At 39.7% G+C, this 17,587-nt stretch overlaps 1 protein-coding gene across 1 annotated transcript; it reads left to right on the top strand.

Moving 5' to 3' along the window:
- Positions 1–1,033: 1,033 nt before the first annotated feature.
- LOC137272905 (uncharacterized) lies at positions 1,034–12,593 on the top strand. The gene is made up of 5 exons (XM_067805324.1): positions 1,034–1,243; positions 2,832–2,893; positions 3,358–3,447; positions 9,493–9,601; positions 10,769–12,593. The coding sequence occupies exons 1-5, from the start codon at positions 1,155–1,157 to the stop codon at positions 10,833–10,835; spliced, it is 417 nt and encodes a 138-aa protein (XP_067661425.1). The 5' UTR covers positions 1,034–1,154; the 3' UTR covers positions 10,836–12,593.
- Positions 12,594–17,587: the final 4,994 nt, after the last annotated feature.

Genomic DNA, 17,587 nt, shown 5'->3' with positions numbered 1-17,587 from the left:
TAGCTGCATCCTTAATACTTTCAGTAAAAGTGCCATTTGTTAAACAATTTTATCGCGCATACACTAATGAGCATAGAGCCATGGTTTGTGGCAAATAAATCGCTTTGGACTTACAAAAAAAACCTCATTGCTCATTTCTACACTAATCACTCCACAGCAAAGTCTCTTTTTACGTTCCCCATCTCCCTACCACTGGGGCTGTAGTTAGGCCAAACCTAGTTTAACAGATATTTCACACTTTCACATATTAACTACATAAATTGTAGATATAAATGTGAAAAAAGGTTGTTTTTTTCTCTATTTCCGACAGTAACGTCAGCACAAAATCTAATAACTGCAACAAAACCAAAATCTACACAGTCACATGAAATCGACAGACCACTTCTGATGACTTGTCCCATAATTTTGGACACCCGAATAAAAGAGTTGTTTATCAAACGATCATTATTTTTGGTTGTGTTGACCGTTAGTGAAAAATAGCGGCAAAATAATGAAATGGTGCAGTTATTAAATTTTGAGTTAATGGGCAATTCATCGGTATCAATTAAAATCAAACGGATTTTATTTATTACCTTAGACAGGCTTGAAGACTTGTGCAAGTCTAGACATAACCATGCGATGTAAATACGATACCGAAACAACGCCAGGCCGTGGAACCAGTCACGACGTTCCTGATGCTCTACGAGATAAACTTCAGCTCCAGCGATTATAACAACCCTCAAAAGGCACTGTTGTGTGAGCTAAGAGGGAACGTCACACTATAACCCTACAATAACAACAGAGATTCGATCAGTCGGTATGAATACGGGTTTGTCGAGACAAAGCTTCCGACTAATTTTACGTTTACAAATAAGTCATTTTGCAGTTAATTCGAACCAAACTGGGTGCCGAGTTTTCAGGATGTTTTGTCTCACAGTTACTCAGCACAGGTTACGGAAAGGGCCGAGTGGTGACGTATGGAATGGAGTTAGACTTGTCGTCTTCCGATTGGTCGGAATTTTCCTGTTGAATATGCGCTGTTTCTAATTATAGCATGGGATTTTCCCAATGAAAATAATTCTTGGTTTCTCTTATGCCATACAGCGATTATTTCTCTTCTATCGAGCTAACGTGTTTTCTTAAAATCATTTAGAACAGAAAACAGTTGCAACGCAATGGAAATGGAAATACCATGGGAAACGATTGCCATTATTCTGTTGCTAGTAATAATCATCATCTTCTGTGTGTGCTGTGTATTACGTCGGTAAGTACCTGAGGAGTGACCAGACAGTGTGACTTCTCGAACAGAAAAGGAATAAACCCCGTCGTAATGTTACAAGTCCCTGACAGGGAAACACATTCAGTTGGCACTTTGCCAAAACATAGCTCCTATTTCAGTTGTTTTACACAACATTGCCGAGTGCACCAGCCGTTCGAGGATGCCCTTAAATTCTCTTAACCCGACATCCGTGTGACTGATGTTATGACCGACGTCAAAGGCACGTAAATAGCACGATGTCATTTGGTTATACATCTTGAGCCTGACCACAATCCATTGAACTTTCCCTAATTATACATCTGACGTCACCGTGGGTCATAGATGAAATGTTAATTTCTGTCATTATTATCTTTATTTCTTGTTTTGTCTTTTTGGGTGGAATATTTATTACCGAATCTCAGTTACCTCACAATTACTTATTTGGCATCACCATTGAAGCAGATCCTTAGAAAAGTGTCAGTATCTTCGTTAGAATTTCTTCTTTGAGAGGCATTTTTAAAATTGTATATATGAAGGACAATCGAGGTCTATGGATAGTTAGCTTCTTTATTGTAATGAGTGCCACGTTTCGGCGTATGTACTAACACCGTTATGAAGAAGGTGATACCGCAATCAAGGTAAAGGTAAATTGATAAGTTCCCATTACTCGATGTCCTGGTTAAGAAAGAGGACAACAAGCTCTCAACCACTGTCCAGAGGAAAACCTCACACACCGACCAATATCGTCACTTTACCCCCGACGCCCTGTATAGGTTAATAAAGGCTTTATTTCCACCCTCATACGAAGAGCCAAGAACATCTGCTCGACAATAAAAGTCATAGAAACCGAGCTAAACCACCTCCAGTCTTCGTCTGTTATAAACAGTACCCCCAGAAGTTAGTAAACGTCATCAGATCCACCCTCAAACCAAGATATAAACCACCCCGTCCGCAGTCAGCACCTTTCGTATAACTATCCTTATGTACCATCACCAGATAAGACAACTCCTTGAGTAGCAAGCAGGTATAGACGCTCTGTTTCAGAAATGCAAGTCCACCGAAAACCGCCTCCAAGCCACAGAGGCTGCTGCGACCCCAAAGTAAGAATTGGGATTATGTGTGGTAACATGAATGCGCGAAGATACAGGGATGAAGTTTTTCAACTATTTGTCTACTAACAGGATGACACAAGGCCTCACACGGCAAGACTGATAAACGACTTTCTGCATGACACCAACATCATTGCTCTACCGTGGCCAGCATGTTCTCTCGATATAACACTTACTGGACTACCTAGTATTACAGATCGGAAGACTACCTGCGCCACCCATCATCGCTCAACAATTGAGACAATGTCTCACGTGTAGAACATATAACGCCATTCGTCGCCTTGTGTCATCAAATGCGTCGACGTGTTTAGGCGTGTGTTGAAGCCAAAGGTGGTCAGTGTAGTGGCACTAAGCTGTTGACATACCGTGTTAAACATTCTTAAGTGCGGCGTAAAACTAAACTCACTCCACCTCGTACTTAATATGTTGTACAAGGTTGTCTGCTACTGACGTAATGTCTTAATGGATTTATTTCTCGTCCACAGAAGGCGGAACACCGAAGCACGAAGTGGCAAGACAGATACAGGGACCATACAGTATCATAAGGGTAATTGAAGTAACATGACAGTTAGATGTGTTCCATCGTCATCTGCCAATAAATATTGATATGTATAGTCATGGAAATAAATAAAGGAACACATGAAAGTACAAGTGGTCGTTTAATCATTCCCAGAATTTGACCAATGTTCGGTGCAATATACACCTTGTGACCTCGTGAAGAAACCTGTAACAAAATACAGGAACACTTGTATTTTCATGAGTTCCTACATTCGTGGTTTATATATATTGCTGGAATATTGCTAAAAGCTGCGTAAAACCATGCTCACTCACTCCAGCTGTACCCACGGTCTGTAAACCATCGAATCCGGGCCACATAACCGATGGTTGATGTTCTGAATAAGGTTCGACCTCGTTACCCTGACGTGCAATCAGAAAGGGTGAATATTTTAACGTATGTACCTTCTTATGTCATATCTTTTTGGGTTTATGATTTATTATGTATACTTCCAGTTCCGACTTCAGCTACCCTGGACCTTCACGGATGCTCTGTTAAGAGTGCGCTACCTCGTCTTGAGAAGTTCCTTAAGGAAATGAAACAAAGTAAATATGCGTGTGTGTCTAGGTGTGGGTGCGTATGTGCGTATGTGCGTGTCAGCTCACTCATATTCTGAGCTTTTTTATACATGGAAAAATGATTAGATGGGTGGGTAGATATTGCTTCCTCAAAGTATCTAATGCTTTACAATGGAAAATATAATGATACTCGTCCGCAATGTTTTTAGAAGAGCATAGCTGGCATGTTCTCTCACATATTTTTCATATCTATGTCTAAAAGCAACCCCAATACCACCAGATTTTCTAGATGACGTCTTTCTGCTTTGGAGAACTAGCTTATAACCTGGTATATCGATTTTGTCTAAGGTATCAGTTTTGGTTTCTTGAAGTCCCACCATGTCAATGTCATTTCTTGTAATTCTGTGTAGTCTACGCAATATCTTAGACCACATACATTTAATTTCAACGTGTCATCACCATCATCATCATCATCATCATCATCATCATCATCTACATTAACAACATCATCTTCAGCATTGTCATCAATATTCTCACTATAATAGTTACAATTTCGGACAGCACTATGTACAATATTATCTACATGTAGTTCTTTTGGGATATCCGACACATTTGTAGCATGTTTAATATGGTCAATGTTTACTCCGTAATTATCACCAACATTATTATCAGCACCAACAACATCTTCAACATCGTCCGTATTTCCATTAGAATCCTCCTCCTCATCATCATCATTGTCAGCAACATCACCATCAACCTCAACCTCATCATCATCAGATGAGGGGTGAGGGGTATCTACAAGTCTGCTGTCAATGTATAGCTTGTCAACGACTATGTAGGCTCTCTTTCCTTCTCGCTTGACTGCCTTCAGCTTAGGTAGGAGTATATCTCGCCTATATTGAGCGGTTTCAGGAGGGAACTGCTCCACAACACTATATGGTTTGCCTTTAAGTTCCTTTCCAGCGTATTTCACAGAGTCACGTTCCCTTGTGTAGACAAACAATAGCAATAAGTGGCCTTTGTCTCGCTTCCTTTGCTCCCTGGGAGTCAACCGCTTCTGCCCGATCCTATGCACCCTCTTAAAATGCAAATCAGAACTTTCTTGTTTCATATGATCCTTGATGAACTTTCTAAGAATGCGTTTGTAGAGCTGCGTTCACTGTGCTCCCACGTTTCATTCTGCTCTTCAGGGATATTTGTAAAGATTAAATTGTCACGCATAGATCTGCATCTTTGGTCAATCAGGTTTTTTTCAATTCCACATTTTTATGTTTAATTTCAGTGGAGAAATTTACTTTTTCCTGCAAATCTTTTCTTTTTCAATCAGTGTTTTATCCCTGTTCCATTCATCATACTGCTTGCTGATGAAACTGACACTCGTCTCAACAGTCTCTACCCTAGATTTCAGGGTATCAATCTCTTTTACTTTTGTTTCCAGTTTAGGGACATTTAGTTTGATATCAGACACATCCTTTTCAATAACAAGTTTCCTCAGTCTACCGTCTATCGAGTCAAGTCTCAACAATATGTCGGCCATATTATCATCGATCAATTGTGAATTTGACGGACCTGTTGCATGTGTTGACCCTAGTGAGACGCTAGGCACCTGTGGGTGTTGAATCTCTTCAGCGTTATACGGGGTGTTCAGGGATTCTCTAACGATGTTACCAGTGTCCATGGCCGGCTTCTTTCGAGTCTGGGTTGAGTCGCGAGGCTCGGACCTGTCAGTATTTGACGACGACTGTTTTCTCTTCCTCTGTTTCTTATTCTTTTTACTCTCTGAGACTGGTGTGGATGTTGTAGGCATAATAAGCAATCTGTATATAGCGAATATACATGTGTGGTATGCCAGAAGCCTTCAGATTAAAGTTGTTAACTAGTCTCTTGTCAGGGACTCGTTACAACACGTCGTGCCTATCCGCCATCTTGGTTAGACGTTGGAGAACAAGAGATGTTTCACGTGATTACAAAAGTCTTATGTCTACAGGAAAAAATATACTGGACCCATATTTCAGGAATGTGTAGCATTAGAAATACTAACTTCTTTGCTAAGAATTGCTCAGATTGAAAAATATGTTGATTGTGGCAAGCTGTCTCTGTCACAGACAGAACTCAATGTCTGTTTTATTGACACCTTTTGTCTGCCCGCCTGTCTGCTAATGACAATATGCAATACACATAGGTCCCGGGGTAGAATAGGCCTTTAGCAACCCATGCTTGCCATAAAAGACAACTATGCTTGTCGTAAGAGGCGACTAACGGGATCGGGTGGTCAGGCTTGCTGACTTGGTTGACACATGTCATCGGTTCCCAAATGTGGAGATCGATGCTCATGTTGTTGATCATTGGATTGTCTGGTCCATATTTACAGGCCGCCGCCATTTAACTGGAATATTGCTGAGTGCGGCGTAAAACTAAACTCACTCACTCAATACATAACTTCAGTCATTGGCCTCATGCAAATTGAACTTAACACCTACCCGGCTACACCATAAACAAAATACACTGATTTATGGCTCGTGCACCTGGGTTCTGTCTCTGTCACAATACGTAATTACAAAGACAGGCATGACATATTATTATGTCTGTGGGGTACAAGAACTGCCTCCATTTTTCACGGATGACTGTATCGGACGGAAACCGGTGCAAACTCAGATTGTCTGTGTCAAGTTTTGCTTTGCATTTGTTTCCAGCCACGCACTAGTTAACAATCTCAGTATTAGCTCATTGGATGGAAAGCAAATACAAAGAGCATGTATTTATAAAATCCATTCTTAGAATAAAATAAAATGTACATTCTTTATGGATAACAACTTTTTCTATTGTGTATAATGCGACGTTTTGGTATGGATTCTTATACCGTTGTCACTCTTACTTGAGTTGTTATCCATAAAGAATCTTGCTTTCTTATTACTCACCATACTTCTAAAATGTCAATAAACAGATCTGGGCTGCGTTTCACAAAAACCTCCTAAATTTAGGAGGTCGTAGCTCATACGACCTTCTTTACGACCCTCTTCCGAGCTCCTTTACGACCGTTTCACAAAGACGTCGTATCCATGTCGTACCACGGGGTCCTATATACATGTCGTACATCGTTTAAGAGGTACCTTGTTGCATAGCAACGCATACAGCACTGATAATTACCGTTGTTCTGTGTGGTTCTGCTTCTGTTATGGCGTCAAGCTGCACGGAAACTTTGACAATTACTTTTGAAGTATCAAATCTTTGAATTGTATCTGATTTTAATTTCCTCTTTACTGCTGTGATTCTCTTTCTATGCATATTGGTATTGAGCCATTCAAAGAAATGGAGAGCCGGTTGGATGTCGGAATTTGTTTATAAAGTGCCACACAATGTAAAATCGGAATTCTTGTTTGTTTACGTTTCAAACTAGCGCAGTCTTTGTTTTCATCCCCAGTATGTTTCGTTTTATTTTACCTAGACTGTTGGCACTGGTGGCAAAGACCAGATGTAATATTATGTTAACGTGTATCGGTAATATATTGATGCGTTTGTCACAGCTGACTATGGAATATTCGTGATGTAATAGGCGTCTCAATACAGGTCTTCATGAAACGAGATTTTGTAAACACAATCCAATATGGCGGAAACCGCACTGAGGTGTTCGTGTGAGTATAGTTTCGAAAGCATCCCAACCGATTTTAGGTGTATCGGCTGCGTTTCAGATTTATCATTGGAAATAACATGAAAATCTGATATCAGTGATCGTTAGCATGTTATTTTTAAATCAAATAACCATAGTAATTATCCAATTTCCGCATTTGAAATCATACCGTACACCAAATAATGCTGTGAATCATGATCTCAAAATTTCTCAGGCCTTATTAGTTAGCGTGTTTTAATCACTTGCTGTACCATAGTTGTTGACGCCATCTTTGTACCAGTGGTGTTTAAAGCATTTACGACAGGTCAATCGGGGTCCTAAATTTGGGGCTGTTAACGACACAGTGTAAATGTACGAGGTCATTGTGAAACTGGGTAAAAAAGTAAGAGGTGGCCTAGGACCTGCTTTACGAGGTCGGACCGGTAAGGGGGCTTTGTGAAACGGGCCCCAGCTCTATATACACACAATGAGCCCTCAGCCAATGAACGGCTTCGTTACACATGAGTGCACACCAACCCGGTCTGACTGGGTTCGGTCTCACGGGTGCTTCGTTTTCGAGGGAAGTAAACTCAACTACAGAATACTGCACTTTTGATTCGCGATAGTACGCTTATAAGTTTGGCTACTTGGTTTGTCACAATCAGCAATGTATATTATGTGCTGCTAAGAAATGATAATGTGTACTAAATTATGTTCGCTTTGGTTGCATGTGATCTGTAACTAACACTGAAATTAGTTAAATTATGATTAAGGTTTTGCTAAAGGATCCTTTTAGTCCAACAGAAACTGATTTAAGTAACCAGCAAACATTATTTTGAAAGATATAGCGAGTTCTTTCCTTTGTTTTTTTTTTCAACTTTGAGTTGTTTGTGACTTTTGAATTGCAAAATCCTTCGATACTTCAATCGGACACAGCATGAAAATGTTTCTTTTCAAATTTGTAATGTGTTTTTATATGTACTTTCCATTTATATCTTTTTAGGATGGTGAAATCCATGTGTATTGTAAAACATTATCTCAGGATTTCCACAGATTCTTCGCATCCCACATATTTCTCACAAGGAGAAATATCATGCTAGTGTTGTTATATGTACCAAGCCGTCCTTTGACGAAAAAAGTACCAGAGTAAAGACTGAAATCTGGTTAGTTTTCTATTTTATTTTACTTATTTTTTATTTATTTATTTTTTTATTTTATTTTATTTTTTTTTGAAACAGATCATAAGATATTTCAGTTTTGGCCAGAACTATATCCTTGGAGTGAAACGATATACCGCTGTATTAGTAGCCCCGCAGTATTTGGCCTTCGTTTGGGTATACCGTAATGGGCTCCAAAATTCGATATTTAGGGTTTCCGTGCAGTCATGTTCGAAAAAAGCTTTATAGAGCTTTTCTAAAATGTATACAATTCGAATCGTGTTGTCCAAATCTATGCATTCCTGGACGGCCTCCACTTTCCCGGAAGAAAGTTCGGAATCGCCTTGAATGACGTCTATTTAAATCTACAAGTCAGCAAGACATCAGTGCCTGGGGTCCTTTATTTGACATAAAATATATGTTCTATCGCGTTATACATTCTGCAAACATATTATTTGCATTAATGACGAGTTGTTACTTGTTGTAGATATAAAATTCCCACTGGGTTTATTCAGGGAGCCTATGCTGTAGAGTATCCCTGGTGTATCAGAATACATGCAAAAGTGATCTGATACATGAAAAATATATATTGTAAAGTCTGTCTTCCACATGCTCTAGTGTGTTGTGTTTGGGTGTTTCAGCCACTGTTTTTCGCTGTTTTTGACATTGTTACATACCACTCAAACTGAAAGAATATTGAATCAGTTACGACACTGCATGTTCTAACATGTCTTTCACGGTGACCATTATGCACACGCAACGTTGCATTTACCTAAGAGTATATATGACCTCACCACGTTTGAGTGAAAACACACACGCACACGCACACGCACACGCACACGCACACGCACACACACACATATCTGTGTGTGTGCGGTTATCAAACAGCTGGAGATGTTGATAGCCACCAAAGGGCAAGCGAAGCCATGAGCAGACTTCTGTTCCCTTGAAAAAACATGTACATCTCCTGTGCTCTGCCAAAGCTGCAGCAGTTCTTGATACGTTTGTGAGAATCACTTGCCATTTGTTATCCAGTCCTTATGTGTTTGTTTGATATATTCAGTATAATTTATAGAATGACAGTTATCTTCATTCAAAATAACAAGGATTTCGGTTTAGGTATTTCCAACAATGTAAGGTTTAGTTTGACTCATGTTGTCAATATTCTGCATTATGATCATATCTCATATACCGAACCGAAACAGACCGACTGAAGGTCTTGTACCGCAATACGTTCCGTACCATGTCGAGAGTGTGCGATTTCACCCTTACTATATCCCATCTAAAGACATCGACCTTTTCTTCTAGATAGTGTCGGAACATTCTCAATCATCACAGGGAAGGGGAACCACAGCCTTGACGGGCGTCCTGTTCTGAAGCCGGTCGTCCAGAATCACCAGAACAAACACGGCTACAAGTTAGTAATGGCGTTTTAATTTTACAAATCTTCCTTTTAATCTTAAGGGATCCGAGAGCCCTTCGGTTGTGCCAGCATCTAATGATAATGGGTTCGAATCCTTCATTCGCACCGACTATGACCCTTTGTCCTTCAGAGTGTATGAGTGGCTGTCGTGTAATCCTCGACAATTAGCTGTGCGGAGTTGCGTTCCTTGATCACATCGTAAACCTTAGAATTATGACTTTGTGGAAATCAAAGTGGAAAACATCTGATACCGCGCCATGAGCTTTCCCTCCACAGTTAACTGACATGAGGAATGACTGGCAAGTCTTAAAGGCGGCTTTAAACCCACCCCACTCACTCACTCAGCACCATACCGACATACTATATCAACGGACTTGAGAGAGTTGTGCTGATCTTCAATATCTGCTAAGTGACCTGATGATTTACACAGACAGGCAAAGGGGGCGGAGGGATAGCCAAGTGGTTAAATGGTTCGCTGGTCACGCAGACGACCCGATTTCGATTCCGAGCATGGGTATTACATATGAAGCCAGTGTATGGTGTCCAGTGCACCAACGGCGTACAGCCGTTATAACTCACTCGCTCACACACAGACAACCGCAGTACGGAGGTTAGGAGATCAGTGTACAAGGATTCGGACAGACAGGCTTGTAGGGTACAGCGCTTGCTTTGAATTAATTGAAAAATATATGACGCTGTGTCTAGTGCAGTGTGACCTTTGAGGAGAGAGCGGTTGATTTCTTTGACTGTTTTTATCAACGGTTTGGGGGCACCAGAAGTTAACTTGCCAAGATTCGAACTCTTGTCTCTGACACAACATAGTGACGCTTCAGATGCCCACACATTTACCCTATATCTCAGGAAATACTCACACACACACACACACACACACACACACACACACACACACACACACACACACACACACACACACACACACACACACACACACACACACACACACACACACACACACACCTTTAGAAAATATAACTCTAAATCAACTGTGTACGTGAAACGGACTTCACTATAACCATGTAATGATTCAAACCCGGGCGTCGACGTGACTAAGGGAAGCTTTATCTACTAAACGGGTACCGATCATGATGTAAATTAGCTAGTGGTTTGTTCGTTTGCTTATTGTGTTCTTCTTTATTTCAGACATAAAGTGGATCCAAAAAATGCTGGTCGAATCATTGTGGAGCTCGATTACTACAACATAGTTTGAGAAGGATTCTATGCTTCTTGCTAGTGTAACCATGTATATCGAAGTCAAAGGAACCAACAATTTTAGCGTGTTATAACCATTTACTTTGCTTTACGCATTTCGATTAAAATAAGCAGTGACTGGCATAAGAATAAGGTCTGATATAACAGTTTGGTCATTGTGGATTTATGAGAGTCGTGTCGTTGGTTCCACCAAAGTGGTAAACAACTGGCCCCGACTTCTCGAACCGAACTTAGATGTCTCTGTAATCAGCTGGCCAGCTAACAACGAAATAGTCAACAGGATAGTTTCAGACCGGAAACGATAACTGCATTTTCATCTCAAATAATGACCTGTCTGACAGAGTAAAATATTCTGAATTTAACTCGTCAAATCGAAAACCAAAATCAGGACATATGTTTCCCAAGGTATCTTCACAAGCTTTGCATCGCACAACCTGGAAAAAATAAAGGAACACCTGTGTTCTCGTGTGATCCCTTTTTTTCTCTCAGTATATGTACCATACTTTATTGACTGTCCATGATATGGAAATATATATTCCGCTACGATTCATAATTTAATACTTGGCGTATTGTATCTCTTTAAGCTAACAGAAAGTGACATATTTGAAGAAGATGCCTTGGGTGACCCAAATCTGTTATTCCTAGCAATTACGAGTCAGCCTGTAATGTTTCTAAAATAATCAGACTCGTCATATAATAGTTTATCGATCATTTTATCCCACAGGGGCTCAAAGAATCTCACATTTATCATCATTATGTGACATATGTTACATTTGGAATTGTACTTTCTTTTTAGATGAGCCGAATTTGTACTTTACTAAGGAAGTGTAATCCCAAATATAATATATGCTACATTTGACCACGTTCAAAAAGCATTATGGAATCTTATCTTCACCACTTTTACATACTTTTACTTTTTTAGTGTTTACTGTTTTCATTTTTATAATTCTCCATCTTTGACCACCCGTGTTGAATCCGGAGACTTCCGATGTTCAGACGTAAATAACCAACACGGGCATGACCTCTGACGCTCTTTTGGAGTGACGATGTTTTCCTAAAAAAAATAATCTATAACTCCGACAACACCTCACACCTAGACGCATTCAACTGGGGTGGTCAAAGATGAAGAATTATGTAAATGAAAACGGCAGAAACTAAAAACAAAACTCACCGAGACGAGTGCTGCTTCAAGTGACGCCATGTTTTGATGTGTGAGTTTCAGGACGCGACCGACAAATCACGGAACGGAGCCGAGAAATCTCCGAAGATGGTCGAGCGTGTCTCAATTATTACCGACATTGCTTCCGATAGGGCCGTTGTGTTTATGTTATTATCGCTAAACTACCGATATCGCTGCAATTGTTTCGCGAGTGGGCTGCGTTTGCTTACATTTGAGATGCAATTCCTTCAAATTTGCCGTACTTCCTTCAATTACTTAGGGGGGCCTGACTTTTCTATACTTCGTAGGCTTTTTCTGATGAGTGCATTGATACTTTCTTTATCTCAAACAGTATTGATACTTTCTTTATCTCAAACAGTATTGATACTTTCTTTATCTCAAACAGTATTGACGCGTTTAGTCACACTCGTCTTTTTTCGTTTAATTAATTTGTCTCTAATGTATTCAAAGTATTACAGTGTTTCAGTCACTGCAGAAATCAGGTGTTTTTAAAACTCATTTTGCAGCATCTTTAGTTCAGTGTTAACTCTGTATATTTTGAAATTAACTTTCAAATAAATATTCTCTTTTCATTTGCATGTGTGTGTGTTGTATCTTAGACACTGTTTGTTCAGGCCTGCTTGTTCCCAGTGATGCCTTTTGATGTGGAGATGTCAAGTGGTTATGTGGCGTCAATGCATTCGTCACCACACGAGTCCATCCTTAAAGAACAACTAAACTCATTTTTTTGGTACTCTTTTTATCACTACATCTGAAAGACTTATGGTTAGTCATAAACGGAAAACCAATTTTTGTGAAAAACCCTTGTGGTTAATTAATACCAAGCGCTCAAAAGTTGCTAAAAAGCCGTCTGCTTCCCTCTAGCCCGCAAACGAAACCGCAGACAGGTTACATAACTCTGTCGCCAGAGCCCTACAGTGACGTCATAGAAGGAACGATTTTCAGTTAAATGTGTAGAAAATGTGTAGGAAGCTCGTCATTTTACTGATTTCTCGACGTCACCAAAGACATGCCGAATTGTTGTGTAGCTGTCAAATGTACCTTGGGGTCGGGTGATGGTGTCACTATGCACGCATTTCCACCGGACCTCGTAGTTTGTGCTTAAATTGGTTGTTAGTGTGTGCGAAGTGAGCGTTGTGGAAGCCTGTGGTATATACTAAATCGGATGGTTCGCCACCTACCACGCTTCCAGGATAGAAAATGGAGTTCACGTTTCATCGACTTTATAAAATAAAGACTGCATACTACACATTGCTGACCAAAAGGATTTTTTTGCATGAATATAACGCTTTCTTCCTCGGAAACGAGGTTGTGGTCGAAGTGACAATATTATCGTAAGTAATATTATGTTGACCCCTTATATTGACCGCTTCCAAGAGTGAAATTGTTATGTTATAAGCAATGTCATGCACAGTCCTAATGTCCATCAATAAAATACATATTTTACTACCAGTGAAAAGTAATTTTGCTTTTGTAAGTCGGTGAATGCAAACTTAAATAGCATTCATCCTCAGACAGGGCGCCGCCATTTTTGAAAATCATGAAGTCACGGGTTAAGGTCCCTTAGAATGATTGAGATTATGGTTTGTTTTCATCAAGTTAGAAAATCACAACTACTTTTTACTAGTAGTTAAATATGCATTTGAATCATGGCCAAAAGGATTTTGCATGACACAACTTTTAACATCAGGACTTCTTCCAAGGAAGCAACGTGGGGGTCGAAGTGACATTTATATTGCAAACAATATTATATTGACCTCCACCTCACCTCCAAGAGTGAAATGTTATAAGCAATGTCATGCAAAATCCTATTGTCCATCAATATAATACATATTTTACTACCAGTAGAAAGTAAATTTGATTTTGTAAGTCGGTGAAAACAAACGTAAATAGCATTCATCCTCAGACAGGGTGCCGCCATTTTTTAAAATCGTGAAGTCAAATCCATTTGAATTAATGAGATTATGGTTTGTATTCATCAAGTTAGAAAATCAAATCTACATAAATGTGTATTTGAGTCGTTACCAAATGGAGTTTGCATGACACAACCTGTAACATAACCTAAGCGAGGTCGGGGTCGAAGTGAAAATACTGCGCGATAAGTTTCTTCACTTGCTAAATTTACTTGGTTTGTAACGTTCACTCACCAATATGTAGACACTTGTCAATATACGTCTTTATACTTGGTCTCATAATCCTAATTACTTTATAATCATACTTGTATGCATTTTGAAACTTAATAAAATGAAGCGATCTGCGAATGTATAACAGGAATGTAATACGTAGACATTTCATAGTTTTCCTATATGAATCATAGTTCGCACGCACGCCTTAGTGTATGTCGTCTGTATCATTAAACTTCACAACGAAAACAATGATTCTGTTGAAAGCTACGATAACGTAATAAAAACAAAAATGCAATATTAAAATTTAAGTTATAGCAGCAATGTTAAGCTGTTACCTTGTTCAATGAATGTATCCATCAATATCCACAAAAACGAGTGATATATAATTCATCTGCAGATTTCCCTAGTGATGTGTTTTTTAACAGTCTAATATACGAAAACGTGATGTATCGTTTCAGGTTTTACACATTGCTGTATAGTCTCATTGGTCACACAAGATAGCACACCTGGCAACAAACTGCATAATGTGCATTATTCTATTAAAAACGTTATTTAGTTAGCAAATAATGAGCAATCAATCAATGTATTGGCGGTTGATCGTTTGAAAGAAGGGTGTTGTTTTTACATAGACACAGACACAACAGAGTGTATTCAGTATAGATTTAGTAAATGTACATACATAAACACTACCTTTTGACAAATCCCCCATTTAAATCCGCATAAAACTAATCAACCAATCAGCGTGTTATCAGTTATTCCTTAGATCGATCCAGACAAAAGAAATGCCAAAAGGGGACCTTTGTCGGGTAATCTAAGTGGCGTTACCACTAATTATACCTGTTATAAATTCATTAACTGAGCATCAAGTGAATGATGACAAATAAATGTAGGTTTATACCACCTAACACGGATAACAACCTAGCCACACCAAGTGATTTTGACAGAATCGTCTATGAAAACAAGGGTTGTAACTCGGAAACTAGGCAAAGCAGGAGACAAAACTAAATGACAGTAGATTGTGAGAACATTTAGCTTTCATTTTTCTCAACAGCTTTCGCGATTTCAAGTTTGTACAAACCGGTAAACGAAATAGTTTAACCCCTGAAATGTAGATGAATACTGCACAGACCCTCATTTCTATACCTACAATTACGTCACGGTGACGTGCCGCTCTGATTGGTTGAAATTTCGTTTGCAGCTGAGAATTGTGCACTGTTGACAAAAAGGTCGATTTAAGTTAATTAAAGATAGAAATGAGTAGTTTTAATGGCGGGGTTTCGTTTATAGCGATGTCAGTAAGTGATTTTGTATTTGTACCCTACTAGAGTATATGTGATCTTCAACCTCCAAGAGAAGATATTCGGCTTGTCCCTGGATATCAAGAGTGGGTCACGAATGGGTTAGGATGCTGCACTCGTCTCTGTCCGTGACCTACAAGAAGCGCCACCCGTCTCACCGGAATGACACGAGTAGTTACGGATGGGGAGCTGTCATTTATCACTATTCCAGCACCCGACATGGACATCCCCTTTGGCGTCCCGCCCGTCATCGACACCCCCAACTAAACGATCTTGGCACAAATGGTGGATGATCTCAAAATTTATATATTTTTTATAAAAAAATCTTTAAACCTCGCAATGACACTTGCGACTGTAATCCGGGGCGGCATGAACTGGGGCGGTAACGTGCGATGGCTAAAAATGCTAGAGATAGAGATTTTGGGGACCTATAGGATACCCCAGCAAGAACAAATTATGTACATCGATTAGAGGTTGGTAATGAAGATAATTTTCATAATGTGGTATATTGCGATGCGAAGACATATATTGCATGAAGTACATGTATTTTTGAACAAAAATCAGTTAAAATCGAGTTAATGCTTGATTTATAGATCAAAACTATACGATAATCACTATCCTTGATAAAGTTTTAATAACAGTTTTTAATCAGGACAAAATAGATTATTATTTGGCACAAATGAAAACTAGGAAATATCCAAAGATTTCCGAGTATTTCGAAGTTATCCGAATGCAAGTCAAAATACCAGTTTTCGACCAGCGCACTGCAATACGTATCGTTTTCATGACTGAACCGGTATACTGGTTATATTGCGCAGCCTTAATATCGATCACACGTCTTTTATTGATTTACCTTCAACACTGTTAGGTCGGTGTGAAAGCATTTGGTTTCCCAGCACAAACGCACAGTGTCTAGCATAGCACATACACGGGTAGTACCCCACTTACAATGAATAGTGATAACACAGGCAGTCCCTCACTTACAATGTGTAGTGATAACACAGGTAGTCCCCCACTTACAATGTCTTTTGGTAACACACGTAGTCCCTCACAATGTGTAGTGATAACACAGGCATTCCCTCACTTACAATGTCCAGTGCTATCACAGGGGTAGTCCCCTACTTACAATGTGTTGTGATAATACAGATAGTCTCTCACTTACAATGTGTAGTGATAACACAGGTAGTCCATCACTTACAATGTGTTTTGGTAAACCAGATAGTCCGTCACAATGTGTAGTGATAAACACAGGTAGTCCCCTTCTTACAATGTGTAGTGATAACACAGGTAGTCCCCTACTTACACTGTGTTTTGGTAACAGAGGTAGTCCCCCACTTACAATGTGTTGTGGTAACACACGTAGTCCCTCACAATGTGTAGTGATAACACAGACAGTCCCTCACTAACAATGTCCAGTGCTATCACAGGGGTAGTCCCCTACTTACAATGTGTTGTGATAATACAGATAGTCCCCCACTTACAATGTGTAGTGACAAACACAGGTAGTCTCTCACTTACAATGTGTAGTGATGACACAGGTAGTCCCCTACTTACAATGTGTAGTGATAACACAGGTAGTCCCCTACTTACAATGTGTAGTGATAACACAGGTAGTCCCCTACTGACAATGTGTAGTGATAACACAGGGGTAGTCCCCTACTTACAATGTGTTGTGATAATACAGAGAGTCCCCTACTTACAATGTGTAGTGATAAACACAGGTAGTCTCTCACTTACAATGTGTAGTGATAACACAGATAGTCCATCACTTACACTGTGTAGTGATGACACAGGTAGTCCCCCACTTACAATGTGTAGTGATAACACAGGTAGTCCCCCACTTACAATGTGTAGTGATAACACAGGTAGTCCATCACTTACACTGTGTAGTGATAACACAGGTAGTCCCCCGCTTACAATGTGTAGTGATAACACAGGTAGTCCCCTACTCACAATGTGTAGTGATAACACAGGTAGTCAACCACTTACAATGTGTAGTGATAACACAGGTAGTCCCCCACTTACAATGTGTAGTGATAGCACAGGTAGTCCCCCACTTACACTGTGTAGTGATAACACAGGTAGTCCCCTACTTACAATGTGTAGTGATAACACAGGTAGTACCCCACTTACAATGTGTAGTGAT

This window comes from Haliotis asinina, chromosome 2 (assembly GCF_037392515.1).
Source record: "Haliotis asinina isolate JCU_RB_2024 chromosome 2, JCU_Hal_asi_v2, whole genome shotgun sequence".
Lineage (NCBI taxonomy): Eukaryota > Metazoa > Mollusca > Gastropoda > Lepetellida > Haliotidae > Haliotis > Haliotis asinina.
The sequence above is the reverse complement of the archived record's forward strand: the minus strand, read 5'-3'. Positions and strand labels throughout refer to the sequence as shown.